We start from the raw sequence: 18,765 nt of genomic DNA on the forward strand, positions 1-18,765 counted from the left end.
TGGTAGCAAAAATAACACAAACATTTGGGTAAAAATTTCTCAGTTCTAGTTCCATTTGTACCATTTGCTGTCTGTGGTCTGTGGCAAGTTACTTTATCATCTAAACCTGTCTTTCATAATCTGTAAAATGGAGTAATATTGATACATAAAGAATTATTGTTGAAAATTACATGTAACAGTGTTGTTAAAGCACTTTAAAAGCATGAAGTGTTACACAAACATTAATGAACATGCAGGAGACCTGAAGATAGCATCTTACTGGTTTAATAAGCAATGTGATAGAGGCAGAGGATTCAGGGTCATTTGATTTGGGTTCTCATTTTGACTTTACAATTAAATGGCTGTAACGCCTTACAGTAGTTACTTAACCTTGCTATTCCTCAGTTTCCTCATCTGTAACAAAGATATAATATCCAATTGCTATTTCTGAGGTTTGTATAGAGATTTAGTTAGATACTTGTTTAAAAAGTACATTGTAGTGCATCAAAGGGCATTATCAAGAAAGTGAAAAGGCAACCTACAGAATGTGAAAAAATATTTAGAAACCGTATGTGATAAGGGTTTACTATCCAGAATATATAAAGAACTACTACAACTCAACAACAAAAAAGACAAACAACCTAACCAAAAAATGGGCAAAGGATTTGACTAGACATTTTTCCCAGTAATATATACATATGAAAAGATGCACAACATCTTTAGTCGTTAGGGAAACGTAAATCAAAACCACAATGAGATACCACTTCACATGCATTCACGTGGCTATTATCAGAAAAACAAAAAATGAAAATGTTGACCTCGATATTGGCTACTGTCAGACGTATGTCATTAATGGGCAAAATAGTTGGATAGTAGATTTTTTACTATTGTTGTAATGCAAAATGTTGGATAACGAGATACTCGATAAGTGAGGAGTAGGTGTTAGTGGAAGACTCTTATACTTTTTCATTCCACTATAACTGTGTATCTTAAGTTTTAGCTGTTTTTAGTTGCCACTGAGTTGATTCTGACTCATGACAACACCGTGTATGTAGAATAGCACTGCTCCATAGGGCTTTTAAGACTATGACATTTTGGAAGCTGATCACCACGTCTATCTTCTGAGGTGCCTCTGTGTCGGTTTTAGCTGCCAATTTTTTGGCTAGTAGTTGAGAACTTAACCATTATTGTATCTTTGTTAGAGGCGTATCTGTCTTAGTGTTACAGGAAAACCATTACAAATCTTTCTTACAAAATGGGTACATTTATTTATTTATTGTTAAAGGGCTAAATATACTTAAAGCAGTTTCTAAGTAACCATGACAGAAATAAAAATAATTCTCTTATCAATTCCTAGAATCAGGATTTAATAAAATAAAAATATTACATAATTAAAAAGATGTTATGTAATTTTTAAAAGTCAACATATGAGCTCAAATTCCTTTTTTTTTTCTTCTACTTTTTGGCTATTATGAATAATGCTGCTGTGAACATTGTTGTATGCTATCTAGTTGATTCTATCTGGGAGTAGAATCGGGGAGACCCTGTGTGACAGAGTAGGTTTCTTAGGCTGTAATCATTACGTGAGTAGATGACCAGATGTTTTCTACTGCAGAGTGGCCTGGTGGGTTCGTACTGCTGACGTTTTAGTTAGCAGCCTAACACTTAACCATCGTGCCACCAGTGCCCCAGGCTATGAATGTTAGTGTACAAGTTTTTGCGTGGGCATGTTTTCATTTTCTTGGTTATATACCTAGGAGTGGAATTGCTGGTGACTCTATGTTTAACCTTTTGAGGAGCTGTTGGACTGTTTTCCAAAGTAGCTGCACCATTTTATGTTTCCACCAGCAATGTATGAAGATTCTAATTTCTGCTCGTCCTCACAAACACTTGTTATTATCTCTTTTTTGATTATATAGCCATTCTAGTGGGCATGAGGTGATGTATCTTGTGGCTTTGATTTGCATTTCGCTAGTACTGATGGTCTTGAGCATCTTTTTATGTGCTTATTGGATGTGGGTGTGTCTTCTTTGGAAAAATTGTCTTTTCAGATCCTTTGTCCAGTTTTTAAACTGGGTTATTTGTCTTTTTATTACTGAGTTGTAAGAGTTTTTTTTTATATATTGTAGATACAGGTTCCTTATCAAACATGTGTAACATTTGTAAAATTTTTGTCTTATTCCATGGGCTGACTTTTCGCTTTTCTTATGGTGTCCTTTGAAGCATAAATGTTTGAGATTTTGATGATGTCCTACTTATTTATGTTTTCTTTTGTCAGATGTACTTTTGGTGTAATACTTAAGAAACCACTGCCAAATTCAATATCATGAAGATTTACTTTTTTGTTTTCTTCTAACTTTGTTATAGTTTTAGCTCTTACATTTAGGCCTATGATTAATTTTGAGGTAATTTTTTAATATAGCGTGAGGAAGGGATCCACCTTCATTCTTTTACATTCTTTTCACCAACTATTTAAAAGACTATTTTTTCTCCATTGAATTGTCTTGTCCCTTGTTTCATTCATGATTTTGTAATTTGAGTCTTCTTTCTTTTTTCTTAGTCTTACTGTAGGTTTGTCACCTTTATTGATCTTTTCAAAGAACCAACTTTTGGTTTTGTTGATTTTCTTACTGTTTTTATGTTCTGTATTTCATTAGTTTCTACTCTATATTATTTTCTTCCTTTTGCTTGTTTTAGGTTTATTTTGCTCTTTTTTTCCTAGTGTATTTATGTGGAAGGAAAATTATCTTAGTAATTTGAGATCATTCTTCTTTATTACTGTAGGCCTTTGCAGATATAAATTTACCTCAAAACACTACTTTAGTTGCATCTTGTAAGTTTTAATATATTGTGTCTTCATTTTCATTTTTCTGAAAGTATTTCTGATTTCCCTTTTGATTTTTTCTTTTACCCATTAGATATGAAGGAATATGTTGTTTAATGTCCTCCTGTAAGTGAACACCCCAAATTTATTTCTGTTATTAATTTGTAATTTCATTCCATTGTGATCAAAGAACATATTTTGTATGATTTCAGTCTTCTAGATTAATTGAAGCTTGTTTTATTGCCTAGCATATGGTCTATCCTAGAGAATATTTTATGTACCCTTGAGGAAAATGTGTATTTTTTATTGGTTGTAGTGTTCTGTAGATATCTGGTAGGTGTAATTGGTTTATAGTGTAGTTTAAGTCTTTTATTTTCTTATCAATCTTCTGTGTAGTGTTTCTATCCTTTATTGACATTTGGGTATTGAAGACTTTTTTGTATTGTTGAGTTGTCTATATCTCCGTTCAATTCTTTGTTGAAGAATTGTTTCATGTCTTTGGGAGCTCTGTTTTTGTTTCATGTCTTTGGGAGCTCTGTTTTTGGTGCATATATGTTTATATTTGCTATATCTTCCTGAAGGATTGAGCCTTTTATCATTATAAAATAACCCTCTATATCTAGTAACATTCTTTTATAGCTTGTAACATTTTAAAAGGTCTATTTTGTCTGATATTAGTATAACTGCTCCAGCTTTCTTATGGTTATTGTTTACATGATGTATCTCTTAAAACACTCTTTTATTCTTAACCTGTTGGTAGTTTTGAATTTAAAGTGAGTTAACAGGGCTCTTTTCATCAAGTGTTAACCTAAAATTAGTTGGAATAAGAGGTCATTTTTACTAGTTATAGTGTTGTCTTTAATATATGGATAGCTTAATATTTATTTAATGTTCATACCTCACAGGTTATTATTCTGGGTAATGATGTTTTTAGAAGATTACTCAGATATACTCCCCCCTTTAAAAGAAAATTAAAATATAATATAAAGGATTTATTATCTTTTTATTCCTACTGGTCTGAGATATAGGGGATAAAATCTGATTACATTCATTTTATGATAAGTAAACAGATGTCTGCAAACTTAAATTTGAACTTATCTCTGGATTTGAATGCCTTCAATAACCTTAAATCCCAATGAAAAATTTAATTTTAAATTTACTGATTCAAGCCACTATATTACATGTTTTGCCAGTACTAAAAGTTAGGCTGCCAGAAGTTTCCAATTTTTGTGACAATATCTTCCTTGAAATTGTATTGCAAAGTAGAAAACACAAAAATGTTTAGTCACTATAGCCTTCATTTCCTTCCTGTTAACATTATTTATCACTCTTGTGAGGCGATTAACATGGTTTATGTAGGAGGTGAGGAAAGGGAAAATGGTGCAGTGGTTAAGAGCTTGGCTGCTAACCCAAAGGTTGGCAGTTCAAATCTACCAGTCACTCCTCAGATACCCTATTGGGCAATTCTTTTCTGTCCTATATGGTTGGTATGAGTTGAAATTGACTGCGATGGTTGTTGTGTGAAAATGACTAAACAGCAGCAGGAATTAATAAATAAGGGAATGAATGAATGTGCCAACCAGATAAAATGTGAAGTGTGTGTGTGTGTGTGTGTTTTAAGGTATTCTGTGCTGTGAAGGGCCTAGGAGAATTCAAGGTAGTGAAAAGTGGAAACTGTCTGATATAACGACTGATGATAATGTTGATTATAATTTTGATAGCTAACTTTTACAGAGTACTTACTGTGTGCCAGGCATTTTGTAAAACCTTTGCATATAGGCAAAGGATTGGATTGTTAAATGATACTGACATGAATTAGAGATATCAACTGGTATCAAGCTTTATTAGTAATTTCAAGGATACAAGCAATCAGAAGGCACAGGAAAAGCAGAGAGAGGACCTGGACATTCAGGGATCCTTTCTTCCCCTATTAGAGAACAACTTGCAGACCCAGAACAATAAATAAGCTTCCTAATGAAGTGCATGGATTATCGCACATCAAAGAGAGGACTAGAGACTGTGAAACATCTTCATTTTATATTCACATAGTCTCATAGCTCATGCTCCATGAGTCATAATTCTATAGGCACTACTAGGTTTGTTTGCCATACCCATTGTTGTCAAGTCGATTCCGACTCATAGCGACCTCATAGGACAGAGTAGAACTGCCCCATAGGGTTTCCAAGGAGTGGCTGGTGGATTCAAACTGCTGACCTTTTGGTTAGCAGCCAAATGCTTAGCAATACTAAACCAGGAACATCCTACTAAAAACATTCTATGGATAAGTGCACTTCTAACAACTACCATTAGTTTATTTGCCAGCTCTTAGCATGTTTTTCAGGAGACTAGACCAGATCTCTTGTCTTCTTTGTTTCCGGGAAGAGCTTCCCATTCAGCAGGAGAAAAATGCTGCTTTAACTCCTTCTCTCCAGCAGATTAACTCATTTGAATTCAAATTCAAGTATTTATTTTTTTTGTATAAACAAGGTAAACTATTTTAAGAAGGAACTTCAGACAGGTTAAAAAAAATCTTTTATTAGGTTTGGTTTGATTTAGTTTGATTGGTAGAGGACACAATGAGAAAAACTAAATATAAATATATTCCACCACCAACAGATATATACAATGACAATTTATTATATTTTGTTTCATGTGTGTTTGAAGGCACACTTTGTATACAATTTTGTCTTTTGCTTAACCTTATTATATTTGAGAAATCATATATGGTTTTAATATTCAATTTTCTCTCTGTCTTTTCAACCCAATTCTCAAATCAGGATGGAGATCCAGTTCACCCAGGAGTGGCCAGGACTGATCTTGCCACTGGCCTGTATGCATATGGAGCCATCATGGCTGGATTGATTCAAAGATATAAAACTGGGAAAGGACTGTTCGTTGAATGTAACCTACTGTCATCTCAGGTATGAATCCAAATATCATTTGAGAGAATGGTATAAAAGCATGTATTTAGGTTATACTTTTTTAGGTCAAATCCTGTGGTCATACATGCAAAAACAGTAAAAGAACAACAGCAATAACAAAACAAAACAAGATAAAAGAACAACAAAAGTTACCTCTGTTTTGATGTACTTAATTATTGTCATATTAAAAGATATAGACCATGAAGATTTTGTCATAATATAGACATTGTTGAATTAGAATTTTAGACTGTTTTTATTAAACTGGGCCTATTACTACTTGAGGAGTCTTGGTGGTGCAGTGGTTAAGAGTTTGACGGCTAACCAAAAGGTCAGCAGTTTGAATCTACCAGCTGCTCCTTGGAAGCCCTGTGGGGCAGTCCTATTCTGTCCTATAGAGTTGCTGTGAGTCAGAATCGACTTGACAGCAATGGGTATCACTGCTTGTGTGACAAGAATGCAGTTGCTTCTATTTTATCGTTCTATTATCTCTTTGGAAACCCTGGTGGCGTAGTAGTTAAGTGCTAGGGCTGCTAACCAAAGGTTCGGGAGTTCGAATCCGCCAGGCACTCCTTGGAAACTCTATGGGGCAGTTTTGCTCTGTCCTATAGAGTCGCTATAAGGCGGAATCGACTCGATGGCAGTGGGTAGTGTAGTGTATTATCTCTTTAACTTCTTTTGACGAGGGTGTCTTCATCTTTTTTTTTTGTGCCACGGACTCCTTTGGTTGTCTGATGAAGGCTGTGGATCTTTTCTTAGAATATTGTTTTTAGCTGAATAAAATGATATACTTAGGATTACAAAACTAAGCCAATTATATTGAAATATAGTTATTGAAATGTAAAATTGTCAACTTTAGTAATATAGGTGATTCTTTGTTAATATATTAAACAACAATATCTAGCAATGGGTCCAATAACTTACAATTTTCAGATAGTATTAAGCATAATATTTCAAGATCTCCCTAACAAATATAATATGACATGAAAATATCTATAATTTTTTATTGAAGATCAAGTCATAAACCAAAGATGAAAACCAAATCCATTGCCGTCAAATTGATTCTGACTCATACCAGCCCTTTAGAACAGAGTAGAACTACCCCAGAGAGTTTCCAAGGAGCGTCTGGTAGATTTGAACTGCTGACCTTTTGGTTAGCAGCCATAATTCTTAACCCCTGCACCACCAGGGCTCCAATCAAGTCATAGATACTGCTAATACCATGGTGGTTTGTTGCCTGCATTCATAATGGAAGAAAATGTTAAAAACTAGTTAGACATCAATGAAAATAAAGTTGTAATTTTTTCCATTCAGATTGTGAACTCCTAGAATTCTGTCTGTGGACCCCAGTTATCAGTTATGTTTTGCTAAATACTAAACTGGTGGAATAAAAAGGTTCATTCACTCTCAAACTGACATTTTATCTCCTTTCTACTGATCAGTCCCAAATTCTGTACCATATGTGAAAGTTGCTTCTGAATAGATAATTTTTCAGGGGATAGAAAAGAAAATATTTAATTTATGTGAAGAGACTTTACTGTGGGAAAAATTACTTTATAGACATAGAGGCTTCTGTTGGGAATTTCAGATTTAGATGCCATACATGGCAAAAAATAGTAAACTTGGAACATTGCTTTGGAATTTTTTCTCTTAGGCAAAATTAAGGAGGTGTATGTTGTTGTTGTTATTAGGTGCTGTTCAGTCGGTTCCGACTCATAGCGACCCTATGGACAACAGAATGAAACACTGCCCAGTTCTGCTCCATTCTTACAATCATTGTTATGCTTGAGGTCATTGTTGCAGCCACTGTGTCAATCCACCTTGTTGAGGGTCTTCCTCTTTTCCGCTGACCCTGTACTCTGCCAAGCATGATGTCCTTCTCCAGGGACTCATCCCTCCTGACAGCATGTCCAAACTATGTAAGACGCAGTCTCGCCATCCTTGCCTCTAAGGAGCATTCTGGCCGCACTTCTTCTAAGACAGGTTTGTTCGTTCTTTTGGCAGTCTGTGGTATATTCAGTATTCTTCGCCAACACCACAATTCAAAGGCGTGAACTCTTCTTCGGTCTTCCTTATTCATTGTCCAGCTTTCACATGCATATGATGTGATTGAAAACACCATGGCTTGGGACAGGCACACCTTAGTCTTCAGGGTGACATCTTTGCTCTTCAACACTTTGAAGAGGTCCTTTGCAGCAGATTTACCCAGTGCAATGCATCTTTTGATTTCTTGACTGCTGCTTCCATGGCTGTTGATTGTGGATCCAAGTAAAATGAAATCCTTGACAACTTCAGTCTTTTCTCCGTTTATCATGGTGTTGTTCATTGATCCAGGTGTGAGGATTTTTGTTTTCTTTATGTTGAGGTGTAATCCATACTGAAGGCTGTGGTGTTTGATCTTCATTAGTAAGTGCTTCAAGTCCTCTTCACTTTCAGCAAGCAAGGTTGTGTCATCTGCATAATGCAGGTTGTTAATGAGTCTTCCTCCAATCCTGATGCCCTGTTCTTCTTCATATAGTCCAGCTTCTCGGATTATTTGTTCAGCATACAGATTAAATAGGTGTGGTGAAAGAATACAACCCTGATGCACACCTTTCCTGACTTTAAACCAATCAGTATCCCCTTGTTCTGTCCGAACATCTGCCTCTTGATCTATGTAAAGGTTCCTCATGAGCACAATTAAGTGTTCTGGAATTCCCAATCTTTGCAGTGTTATCCATAGTTTGTTATGATCCACACAGTCGCATGCCTTTGCATAATCAATAAAACACAGGTAAACATCCTTCTGGTATTCTCTGCTTTCAGCCAGGATCCATCTGACATCAGCAGTGATATCCCTTGTGCCAAGTCCTCTTCTGAAACTGGCCTGAATTTCTGGCAGTTCCCTGTCGGTATACTGCTGCAGCCGTTTTTGAATGATCTTCAGCAAAATTTTGCTTCTGTGTGATATTAATGATGTTGTTCTATAATTTCCACATTCGGTTGGATCACCTTTCTTGGGAATAGGCATAAATACGGGTCTATTCCAGTCAGTTGGCCAGGAAGATGTCTTCCATATTTCTTGGCTTAGACGAGTGAGCACTTCCAGCGCTGCATCTGTTTGTTGAAACATCTCAATTGATATTCCATCAATTCCTGGTGCCTTGTTTTTCGCCAGTGCCTTCAGAGCAGCTTGGACTTCTTCCTTCAGTACCATCAGTTCCTGATTGTAGGCCACCTCTTGAAATGGTTGAATATTGACTAATTCTTTTTGGTATAATGACTCTGTGTATTCCTTCCATCTTCTTTTGATGCTTCCTGCGTCATTTAATATTGTCCTCATGGAATCCTTCACTATTGCAACTTGAGGCTTGAGTTTTTTTTCCATTCTTTCAGCTTGAGAAATGCTGAACATGTTCTTCCCTTTTGGTTTTCCATCTCCAGCTCTTTGCACATGTCATTATAATACTTCACTTTGTCTGCTCGAGAGGCCCTTTGAAATCTTCTCTTCAGTTCTTTTACTTCATCAATTCTTCCTTTTGCTTTAGGTGCTTGATGTACAAGAGCAAGTTTCAGAGTCTCATCTGATATCCATCTTGGTCTTTTCTTTCTTTTCAGTGACCTCTTGCTTTCTTCATGGATGATGTCCTTGATGTCATTCCACAACCCATGTGTCTGTCAGTTTGTCATACTGTGGGGGCTTGTGTGTTGCTATGATGCTGGAAGCTATGCCACCGGTATTCAGATACCAGCAGGGTCACCCATGGAGGACAGGCTTCAGCTGAGCTTCCAGACTAAGACAGACTAGGAAGAAGGACCCAGCAATCTACTTCTGAAAAGCATTAGCCAGTGAAAACCTTATGAATAGCAGCAGAACACTGTCTGATATAGTGCTGGAAGATGAGCCCCCCAGCTTGGAAGGCGCTCAGAAGATGACTGGGGAAGAGCTGCCTCCTCAAAGTAGAGTCGACCTTAATGACGTGGATGGAGTAAAGCTTTTGGGACCTTCATTTGCTGATGTGGCACGACTCAAAATGAGACGAAACAGCTGCAAACATCCATTAATAATCGGAACCTGGAATGTACAAAGTATGAATCTAGGAAGATTGGAAATCGTCAAAAATGAAATGGCGTGCATAAACATGGATATCCTAGGCAGTAGTGAGCTGAAATGGACTGGTATTGGCTGTTTTGAATCGGACAATCATGTAGTCTACTGTGCTGGGAATGACAACTCGAAGAGGAATGGTGTTGCATTCATCGTCAAAACGAACATTTCAAGATCTATCCTGGAGTACAACGCTGTCAGTGATAGGATAACATCCATACACCTGCAAGGAAGACCAGTTAATACGACTATTATTCAAATTTACACACCAACCACTAGGGCCAAAGATGAAGAAATAGAAGATTTTTATCAGCTGCTGCAGTCTGAAATTGATCGAAGATGCAATCAAGATCCATTGATAATTACTGGCGATTGGAATGCGAAAGTTGGAAACAAAAAAGAAGGATCAGTAGTTGGAAAATATGGCCTTGGTGCTAGAAACAACGCTGGAGATCGAATGAGAGAATTTTGCAAGACCAACGGCTTCTTCATTGCAAATACCTTTTTTCACATTATCGGCAACTATGTACACATGGACCTCGCCAGATGGAGCACACAGAATTCAAACTGACTACATCTGTGGAAAGAGACGATGGAAAAGCTCAATATCATCAGTCAGAACAAGGCCAGGGGCCGACTGTGGAACAGACCATCAACTGCTCATATGCAAGTTCAAGCTGAAAATGAGGAAAATCAGAGCATGTCCACGAGAGCCAAAATATGACCTTGAGTATATCTCACCTAAATTTAGAGAACATCTCAAGAATAGATTTGACGCATTGAACACCAGTGACCCAAAACCAGACGATTTGTGAAAGCAGGTGTATAGAGGTAAAAAAAACATCAATATAGTTGAAGGTGAAATACCATATAGGGGTTTTTAACAGTAGCTTTGGGTCACATTCAGAAATATAATGGTTGTAAAAAGGGTATAAGAACTCTCTGCAAATGATTGATCTAGTTCCTTATCAGAGAATCATAGATGTTAGTTCTGGGAGGGAACTCAAAGTCTTCTCATCCCACCCCCTAATTGTATAGCTGCAATGAACCTGTGGCATAGTAGGTTAAGACTGTCTACAAGCTGCTTTTCTGATGAATATGGGTGGTGGGCAGGGCTGACTTCATGGGTGCGTGAACTGTGCAGTCCCAGGGGGTCCGAGCCTTAGTTTAATTAATGCTCTGCTGCTTCCATCTTGAAATTTTGAATAATTTTTGAACAAGGGTTCCTGTGTTTTCATTTTGCACTGTTGTTTTTAGGTGCTGTCACGCTACCCTATGTACGACAGAACGAAACACTGGTCTTGCGCCATCCTCACAATTATTGCTATGTTTGAGCCAATTGTTGCAGCTACTGTGTCAGTCCTTCTCTCTCAGGATCTTCCTCTTTTTTGCTGACCCTGTACTTTACCCAGCAAGATGTCCTTTTCTAGGGACTGGTCCCTCCTGCTAACGTGTCGATAGTACATGAGATGAAGTCTTGCCGCGCTCTCCTCTGAGAAGCATTCTGGCCGTACTTCTTCCAAGATAGGTTTGTTCATTTTTCTGAGAGTCCATGGTATAGTCAATATTACTTGCCAACACCATAATTCAAATGCATCAATTCTTCTTTAGTCTTCCTTATTCATCATCCAGCTTTTGCATGCATATGAAATGATTGAAAATACCTTGGCTTGGGTCAGGTGCACCTTAGTCCTTAAAGTGACATCTTTGCTTTTTAACACTTTAAAGAGGCCTTTTGCAGCAGATTTGCCCAATGGAATAGATAGTTTGATTTCTTGATTGCTGCTTCCATGGGCATTGACTGTTGATCCAAGTAAAATGAAATCCTTGATAACTTCACTATTTTCTCCATTTGTCATGATGTTGCTTATTGGTCCAGTTGTGAGTTTTTTTGTTTTCTTTATGTTGAGGTGTAATCCATACTGAAGGCTGTAATCTTTGATTGTCGTCAGTAAGGACTTCAAGTCCTCTTCACTTTCAGCAAGCAAGGTTGTGTTATCTGCATATTGCAGGTTGATAGTGAATATTTTTTCAGTCTTGATGCTGCGTTCTTCTTCATTTGGTCCATTTTGCACTAGGTCTAGTGACCGCAGATCAGACGAATTGTGGAATGACATCAAGAACGTCATCCATGAAGAAAGCAAGAGGTCACTGAAAAGACAGGAAAGAGAGAAAAGACCAAGATGGATGTCAGAGGAGACACTGAAACTTGCTCTTGAGCGTTGAGCAGCTAGAGCAAAAGGAAGAATTGATGAAGTAAAAGAACTGAAGAGAAGATTTCAAAGGGCCTCTCGAGCAGACAAAGTGAAGTATTATAATGACATGTGCAGAGAGCTGGAGATGGAAAACCAAAAGGGAAGAACACGCTCGGCGTTTCTCAATCTGAAAGAACTGAAGAAAAAATTCAAGCCTCAAGTTGGAATAATGAAGGATTCCATGAAGAAAATATTAAATGACGCAGGAAGCATCAAAAGAAGATGGAAGGAATATACAGAGTCATTATACCAAAAAGAATTAGTCGATATTCAACCATTTCAAGAGGTGGCCTATGATCAGGAACTGATGGTACTGAAGGAAGAAGTCCAAGCTGCTCTGAAGGCATTGGCAAAAAACAAGGCTCCAGAAATTGATGGCAATTGAGATGTTCCAACAAACAGATGCAGCGCTGGATGTGCTCACTTGTCTAAGCCAAGAAATATGGAAGACATCTTCCTGGCCAACTGACTGGAATAGACCCGTATTTATGCCTATTCCCAAGAAAAGTGATCCAACCGAATGTGGAAATTATAGAACAATATCCTTAATATCACACACAAGCAAAATTTTGCTGAAGATCATTCAAAAACGGCTGCAGTGGTATATCGACAGGGAACTGCCAGAAATTCAGGCTGGTTTCAGAAGAGGACTTGGCACAAGGGATATCACTGCTGATGTTGGATGGATCCTGGCTGAAAGCAGAGAATACCAGAAGGATGTTTACCTGTGTTTTATTGACCATACATAGGCATTCAACTGTGTGGATCATAACAAAGTATGGATAACAGTGCGAAGAATGGGAATTCCAGAACACTTAATTGTGCTCATGAGGAACCTTTACATAGATCAAGAGGCAGATGTTCGGACAGAACAAGGGGATACTGATTGGTTTAAAGTCAGGAAAGGTGTGCGTCAGGGTTGTATTCTTTCACCACACCTATTTAATCTGTATGCTGAACAAATAATCCGAGAAGCTGGACTATACGAAGAAGAACGGAGCATCAGGATTGGGGGAAGACTCATTAACAACCTGCGTTATGCATATGACACAACCTTGCTTGCTGAAAGTGAAGAGGACTTGAAGCACTTACTAATGAAGATCAAAGACCACAGCCTTCAGTATGGATTACACCTCAACATAAAGAAAACAAAAATCCTCACAACTGGACCAATGAACAACATCATGATAAACGGAGAAAAGACTGAAGTTGTCAAGGATTTCATTTTACTTGGATCCACAATCAACAGCCATGGAAGCAGCAGTCAAGAAATCAAAAAACGCATTGCATTGGGCAAATGTGCTGCAAAGGACCTTTTCAATGTGTTGAAGAGCAAAGATGTCACCCTGAAGACTAAGGTGTGCCTGACCCAAGCCATGGTATTTTCAATCGCATCATATGCATGTGAAAGCTGGATAATGAATAAGGAAGACCGAAGAAGAGTTCATGCCTTTGAATTGTGGTGTTGGCGAAGAATATTGAATATACCATGGACTGCCAAAAGAATGAACAAATCTGTTTTGGAGGAAGTGCAGCCAGAATGCTCCTTAGAGGCAAGGATGGCGAGACTGCGTCTTACATAGTTTGGACATGCTGTCAGGAGGGGTGAGTCCTTGGAGAAGGACATCATGCTTGGCAGAGTACAGGGTCAGCAGAAAAGAGGAAGACCCTCGACAAGGGGGATTGACACAGTGGCTGCAACAATGACCTCAAGCATAACAACGATTGTAAGGATGGCGCAGGACCAGGCAGTGTTTCATTCTGTTGTGTATAAGTTCGCTATGAGTCGGAACCGACTCGACGGCACCTAAGAACAACAAGAACACTTTTTACATGTACAATTCCATGATATTAGTTACTTTCATCATGTTGTAGAACCATCACCACTATCCATTTCCATTGGTATTTTATTATCTCATAGCACCTAACACAGTGGTTGGCAATGTGAAAATGTGTGTTTCCCTGGGGTGGGGGAGGTTGGAACTACTTTAAGGCTATTTTGAAGTAAGAGTACAAAGAGTGCAGCTCACACACATATATATTTCAGTCATTTTTGGTATGGGTGTCTTTATCCTACTGTTTTCCATGTTGCTTTTTGAAACTGTAAGTTCTGTGAGTGCATGGACATTGTTCGTTTTTGCTTATAGTGATATCCTCAGTGCCTGGCACGGTGTTGTCAAATGGCAGACTCTCCAATCTTTTGAGGTCAGTGGGAGAACTGCTGCTGTCAGTGGGAATGTCTCATGGCCCTTAGGTAGTTCCAAACTACCGTACCTGCACCCCAGGGAAACACACATTTCCACATTGTCAATCACTGTGTTAGGTGCTACAAGGTAATTAAATTATGATTTGGAATGGATAGTGGTGATGACTCCACAACATGATGGAAGTAATTAATATCACTGAATTGTACATGTGAAAAAATGTTGGTGGTGAAGATTAGTAAAAGGCAGAAAACCATTGAGTTAAGATAACTGGTTGGTAAACAGGTGACGATGCGATGATTTTGCCTTTGGCAAATATGGTAGTGGTGATCTGGCCTATTGTGCTGTTGCTAACCCAGTCCTCGAAGATTCCTAAAATCATTAGTGCCTTTAAGACTTATGAACTGTCTTTTAATAATAAGAATGTATTTTACCTTATTTTAGAGCTAAACACTTTTACATCTACTGTTTTACATGATCCTTATAATAATCACTTGTGGTGTGTGTCTAGGGTAGGAATTTTTATTTTACTCATGAGGAAACTGAGGCGAAAAGAGCTTAAGATATTTGCTTGAGCAACAGAGTCACAGCAAGAACTCAAGTTTCTGACAAACTGATTGATCTCTCTCTCTCTTTTTTTTATTTCATGAAGGCAAAAGCTTTGGGAGACATGGCACTGAGAGACAGTGGAGCTTTAGACTTTGCTGTGGTGATGCCTCAGGTGAGATAAAAGGCACAAAAAGTATAGCCAGGTGGGCCCATGTGGATCATTATTTATCACGTTTTGGTGAAGTGAGTGAAAACTATCATGGAATTTAATTTGATGGACAAGTGTTTGTGTTGAAATATGAGAATTTTGAGAAAAACAGTACAGTTATGGGATGAATGGACTTTTTGTTTCAGTCCTAGTCAATTGAGCACTCGCTGTGTCCCAGGTTCTGTGCTATCTAGACCTGCAGCAGGATGAGACACATCTGTCCAAGGGTTAGGTAGGGAGTCAGATCAGATGTGTTACAGTGAAGTGTGGTAAGTATAGAAGTAGAACCAGCTGAGTTGTCAGGAGAGTTGAAGGTGATATGTGAGCTGTGTCTTGAAGTCTGGGTAAGGGCACACCCAAGTTGGAGGTAGGAGAAAAAGGTGCAGTCCTGGCAAGGTTATCAGCAAATGCAAAGGCAAAGAGATACAACAAAGCTGGAACTTAGAATATGGGTGGTTAAAGGCAGGAGACAGTATTAAAGAGTTTCGTTGGGCCAAGATTGTTAAGGGTCTTGTATGCCATGCTTAAAAAGGAATCTGGATTTTCGTCTCTCAAAATTTCTGTTTCTGTATCTATAAATCCTGTTAGGCAACAGCCTTTTCAACCAAAGAATATGTCCCTTTGGATGCTTGATACATCTGCCCCGTTCGAAGAGCCTCTGAGCTGCGAACAGTAGAGTGTGAAAGGGTGGTAACAACAGATAATACCTTATGCTGAAGCCTCCCTGAAATTCAAGACTTTTTCATTTTGAAGGATGTCCACCTTGGAACCCACTGCAGGCTGAACACCATTTTTCTCTGCCTCTGCGTCTTCCTTATTCCTTGTCTGGGGCTCTCTTCTTAGGTGTGCTTCTTTAGCCTGGGCACCGTTTTCTTCTTTGTCTTTTTCTCACTTGTCAGTATTTATTCTCCTGTTTTCACTCCTCTTCTATGCTCTCTGCCTTTCCCCTTCTCTCTCCCTTTCCTCCATCCTTAATTAAAAAAAACCACTTCCGTCAAGTCGATTCCAACTCACAGCAACCCTATAGAACAGAGTAGAACTGCCCCATAGAGTTTCCAAGGAGCGCCTGGCGGATTCAAACTGCTGACCTCTTGATTAGCAGCTGTAGCACTTAAACACTATGCCACTAGGGTTTCCCCATTCTTAATTATGTGGAGCTAAAGTTGCAGCAGTTCTGGTTCCACGTATTATACTCTTATACCGTACCGTTAGGAAAATTTCAGCATCTTCTAGCAGTTCCCACGGGAGAAAAAGGAAGTTCTCCTTCCTAGGAGTCCCAGAAAACAAGGCCATATATTTCATTGGGTTAAATGACTGTTCCTGATTATCGAGGTCTGAAATATGGGATATGTTGATTGGCTTAAGCCTTTCCTGGTACTATGGATGAAGTTAACTCCACCTAAACCATATGGCTGAGACTAGGGGAGAGTTGATGCTCTCAGAGAAAGATCTGGTTATTTTTGGGTAGAGGAAGGGAAAATGGATGCTGTGAAGCAGTCAAAAAATATCCAGTATACTAACGTACAGGGTCCTTTTGAGGATCTAATGCAATATAGAGGATGTGAAAAATGCCTTGTAAATTAGAAAGTATTGTTGAAAAAATATTTTAGAGCATTAGAAATGTGCTGAGATTGTTATAGACATAATTATTTTATTATAATGAATATAATGTTTTATAATAGGAAAATTTTGACTAACTTCACTTTATCTCTCAATTTAACATAACATTCATAGATTCTAGATCCAAAAATCAAACCACAAGATTATTAAAATCTGCTTTATGTAAATGAGAAGTGCTATTTCTAGATACTATTCACAGTAACATAATAGTAAACTTTACCTTTTTAAAAAATGCATTCATTTTCCTTCTTTTAAAATATAAACGTTTACCTGCATTAAGCAGATTACCCTTGAACTTAATTTCCACTGCCTGGAAAATGACTGAGATTTAATGCAGTTGTAAAAAAAATATATGTTTTCTATTTATATTGATTCTGTTACGTAGGAGGACAAATGAATGATTATAACATTCAGTGTCAGCTGCTAAATATGAAATTTTGCACTCCCTTTCTTAATAGTAATCTGGTGTACAATAGACAAATTACACTTGATTTGAATAGTAGCAAATTATTAACTCAGAGATGATTGCCTCTACCACAACAAAACCATTTCAAGTAGTTCATTGTAGAGACATGACAATTGCCAGGATGTGGTTTGTAGTGGGTACCAGATTTTTGTAGTTTCAAGGCTATAAACTTTTAACCCTTATTATAAAATTCTTTTGATTTTTTTTAGTCTTCAGATGATTTAAAGTTGTCAACTGAAGATTGTCTAACGTCAGCATCTAAACAGTGTCCTTTTAACGATATTGGTAAATAACAAGGAAGTGGGTTTGGATGTGGTTCCAATTACTCTGTTGCTCTTATTCTTCTGTTGTGGCTTACAGAAACATCTCTTGGAACTTTTAATATCCTTCCTGTATTTAATTGCACCCAGGCTTTCCAAATTACTACTACAATGGGTTAGTTTCTTTAGTACCAAACTTCCATAATTATTTTCACATATAGAATGTTTTACCATTTTTGATGTTCCTAACTTTTCTCCACATTTATACTATATTGTTCATCTTTAGGCCAGATAAAAATTTAGCTCTCATTATCTCAGCACATTCTAATGGATAAACTTTTGAATCTCAAAATATATAGTAATCTGAAATTTATCTTTTTGTTTCTTTCAATACACCTGTGTTTGTGCTTTACTTTTTTCTTCTGTATCTTTTTTGAATAATTTGATTGATACATATTTTATATATCACAAAATGCACTCTGTTTTGTGTACAATTTAATGATTAATAGTCTATTTATTGAGTTGTGCAACCATCACTATAAATAAGATTTTGAAGAAAGTTTTTGTACTGTTACCTTTGGTCTGGGTCTTACCCATGAGGCTGGAGTGGTTCAGTTTTGAGTGGGGAGGGGCCTGGGATTCGGGTGATCCAGTAGAAAAATTGAGGGCTGCATTATGGCTTTTGTAGACACTAGGCACTTTTGCCTTCACTGGAGCCTTTCCTCCATAAAAAAAAAAAAATGAAAATTATATTTTATGGCTGTGTGGGTATGAAGATGAATATAACCCAGGTTATATATTTATTATTATTGCATTCATTTTTATTGTAATTTTAAGAGGAATTAAATCAAAACAATTTTGTGGACCCCTAAAAGTATCCACAAAATTGAGCCCTAGGCACTGTGCCTACTATGCCTAATTGATGTTAGCTCTGGAAGAATTGCTTGAGAATAGTGTATAAATATGCTAAATCTGTGAGGAAAGACAAGCGTGTGTCCAGGAAGGAAGTGGAGTCTGAAAGCGAAGGTAATGCAGAAGGGTGAGTAGAGAGGCAGCAAAGTGTATGATCACGGAAGTTGAGAGAACAGAGCAAGGGAAGAGAAAAAAAGAGAAAGGGATTTTGGAAAACTCAGAAAATCAGGGAACACTGATTTGAACCTCTTTTTGAAGAGTCCAGTACATTTTTGCCTTAATGAACCTTGCCAGCCTGACAGCTCTGTTACCTGTGGTCAATTTTTTTTTTTTTTAAAGCTTCTTCTTCTTTTTATTTTAAATCATACTTTAGATGAAGGTTTACAGAGCAAATTAGTTTCTCGTGAAACAGTTAATACACACACTTTTTGTGACATTAGTCGCCAAACCCACAACATGTCAACATTCTTCTCTTGCCGACCT

At 37.6% G+C, this 18,765-nt stretch overlaps 1 protein-coding gene across 36 annotated transcripts in view; it reads left to right on the forward strand.

Annotated features, from left to right (window-relative positions):
• SUGCT (succinyl-CoA:glutarate-CoA transferase) overlaps positions 1-18,765 on the forward strand; it is a 796,973-nt gene that overhangs the window by 160,729 nt on the left and 617,479 nt on the right. For 13 of the 36 annotated variants that reach the window (XM_064290193.1, XM_064290192.1, XM_064290195.1 and 10 more), the window contains 2 exons: positions 5,581-5,724; positions 14,920-14,988. In XM_064290193.1, the coding sequence (XP_064146263.1) occupies positions 5,581-5,724; positions 14,920-14,988 (213 nt within the window). Of the gene's footprint in view, positions 1-5,580; positions 5,725-14,919; positions 15,060-18,765 lie in introns of those variants that run through there. The other 23 variants (XM_064290175.1, XM_064290173.1, XM_064290157.1 and 20 more) reach the window with 9 other exon arrangements.

The sequence above is a fragment of the Loxodonta africana genome, chromosome 8, assembly GCF_030014295.1.
Source record: "Loxodonta africana isolate mLoxAfr1 chromosome 8, mLoxAfr1.hap2, whole genome shotgun sequence".
Classification (NCBI taxonomy): Eukaryota; Metazoa; Chordata; class Mammalia; order Proboscidea; family Elephantidae; genus Loxodonta; species Loxodonta africana.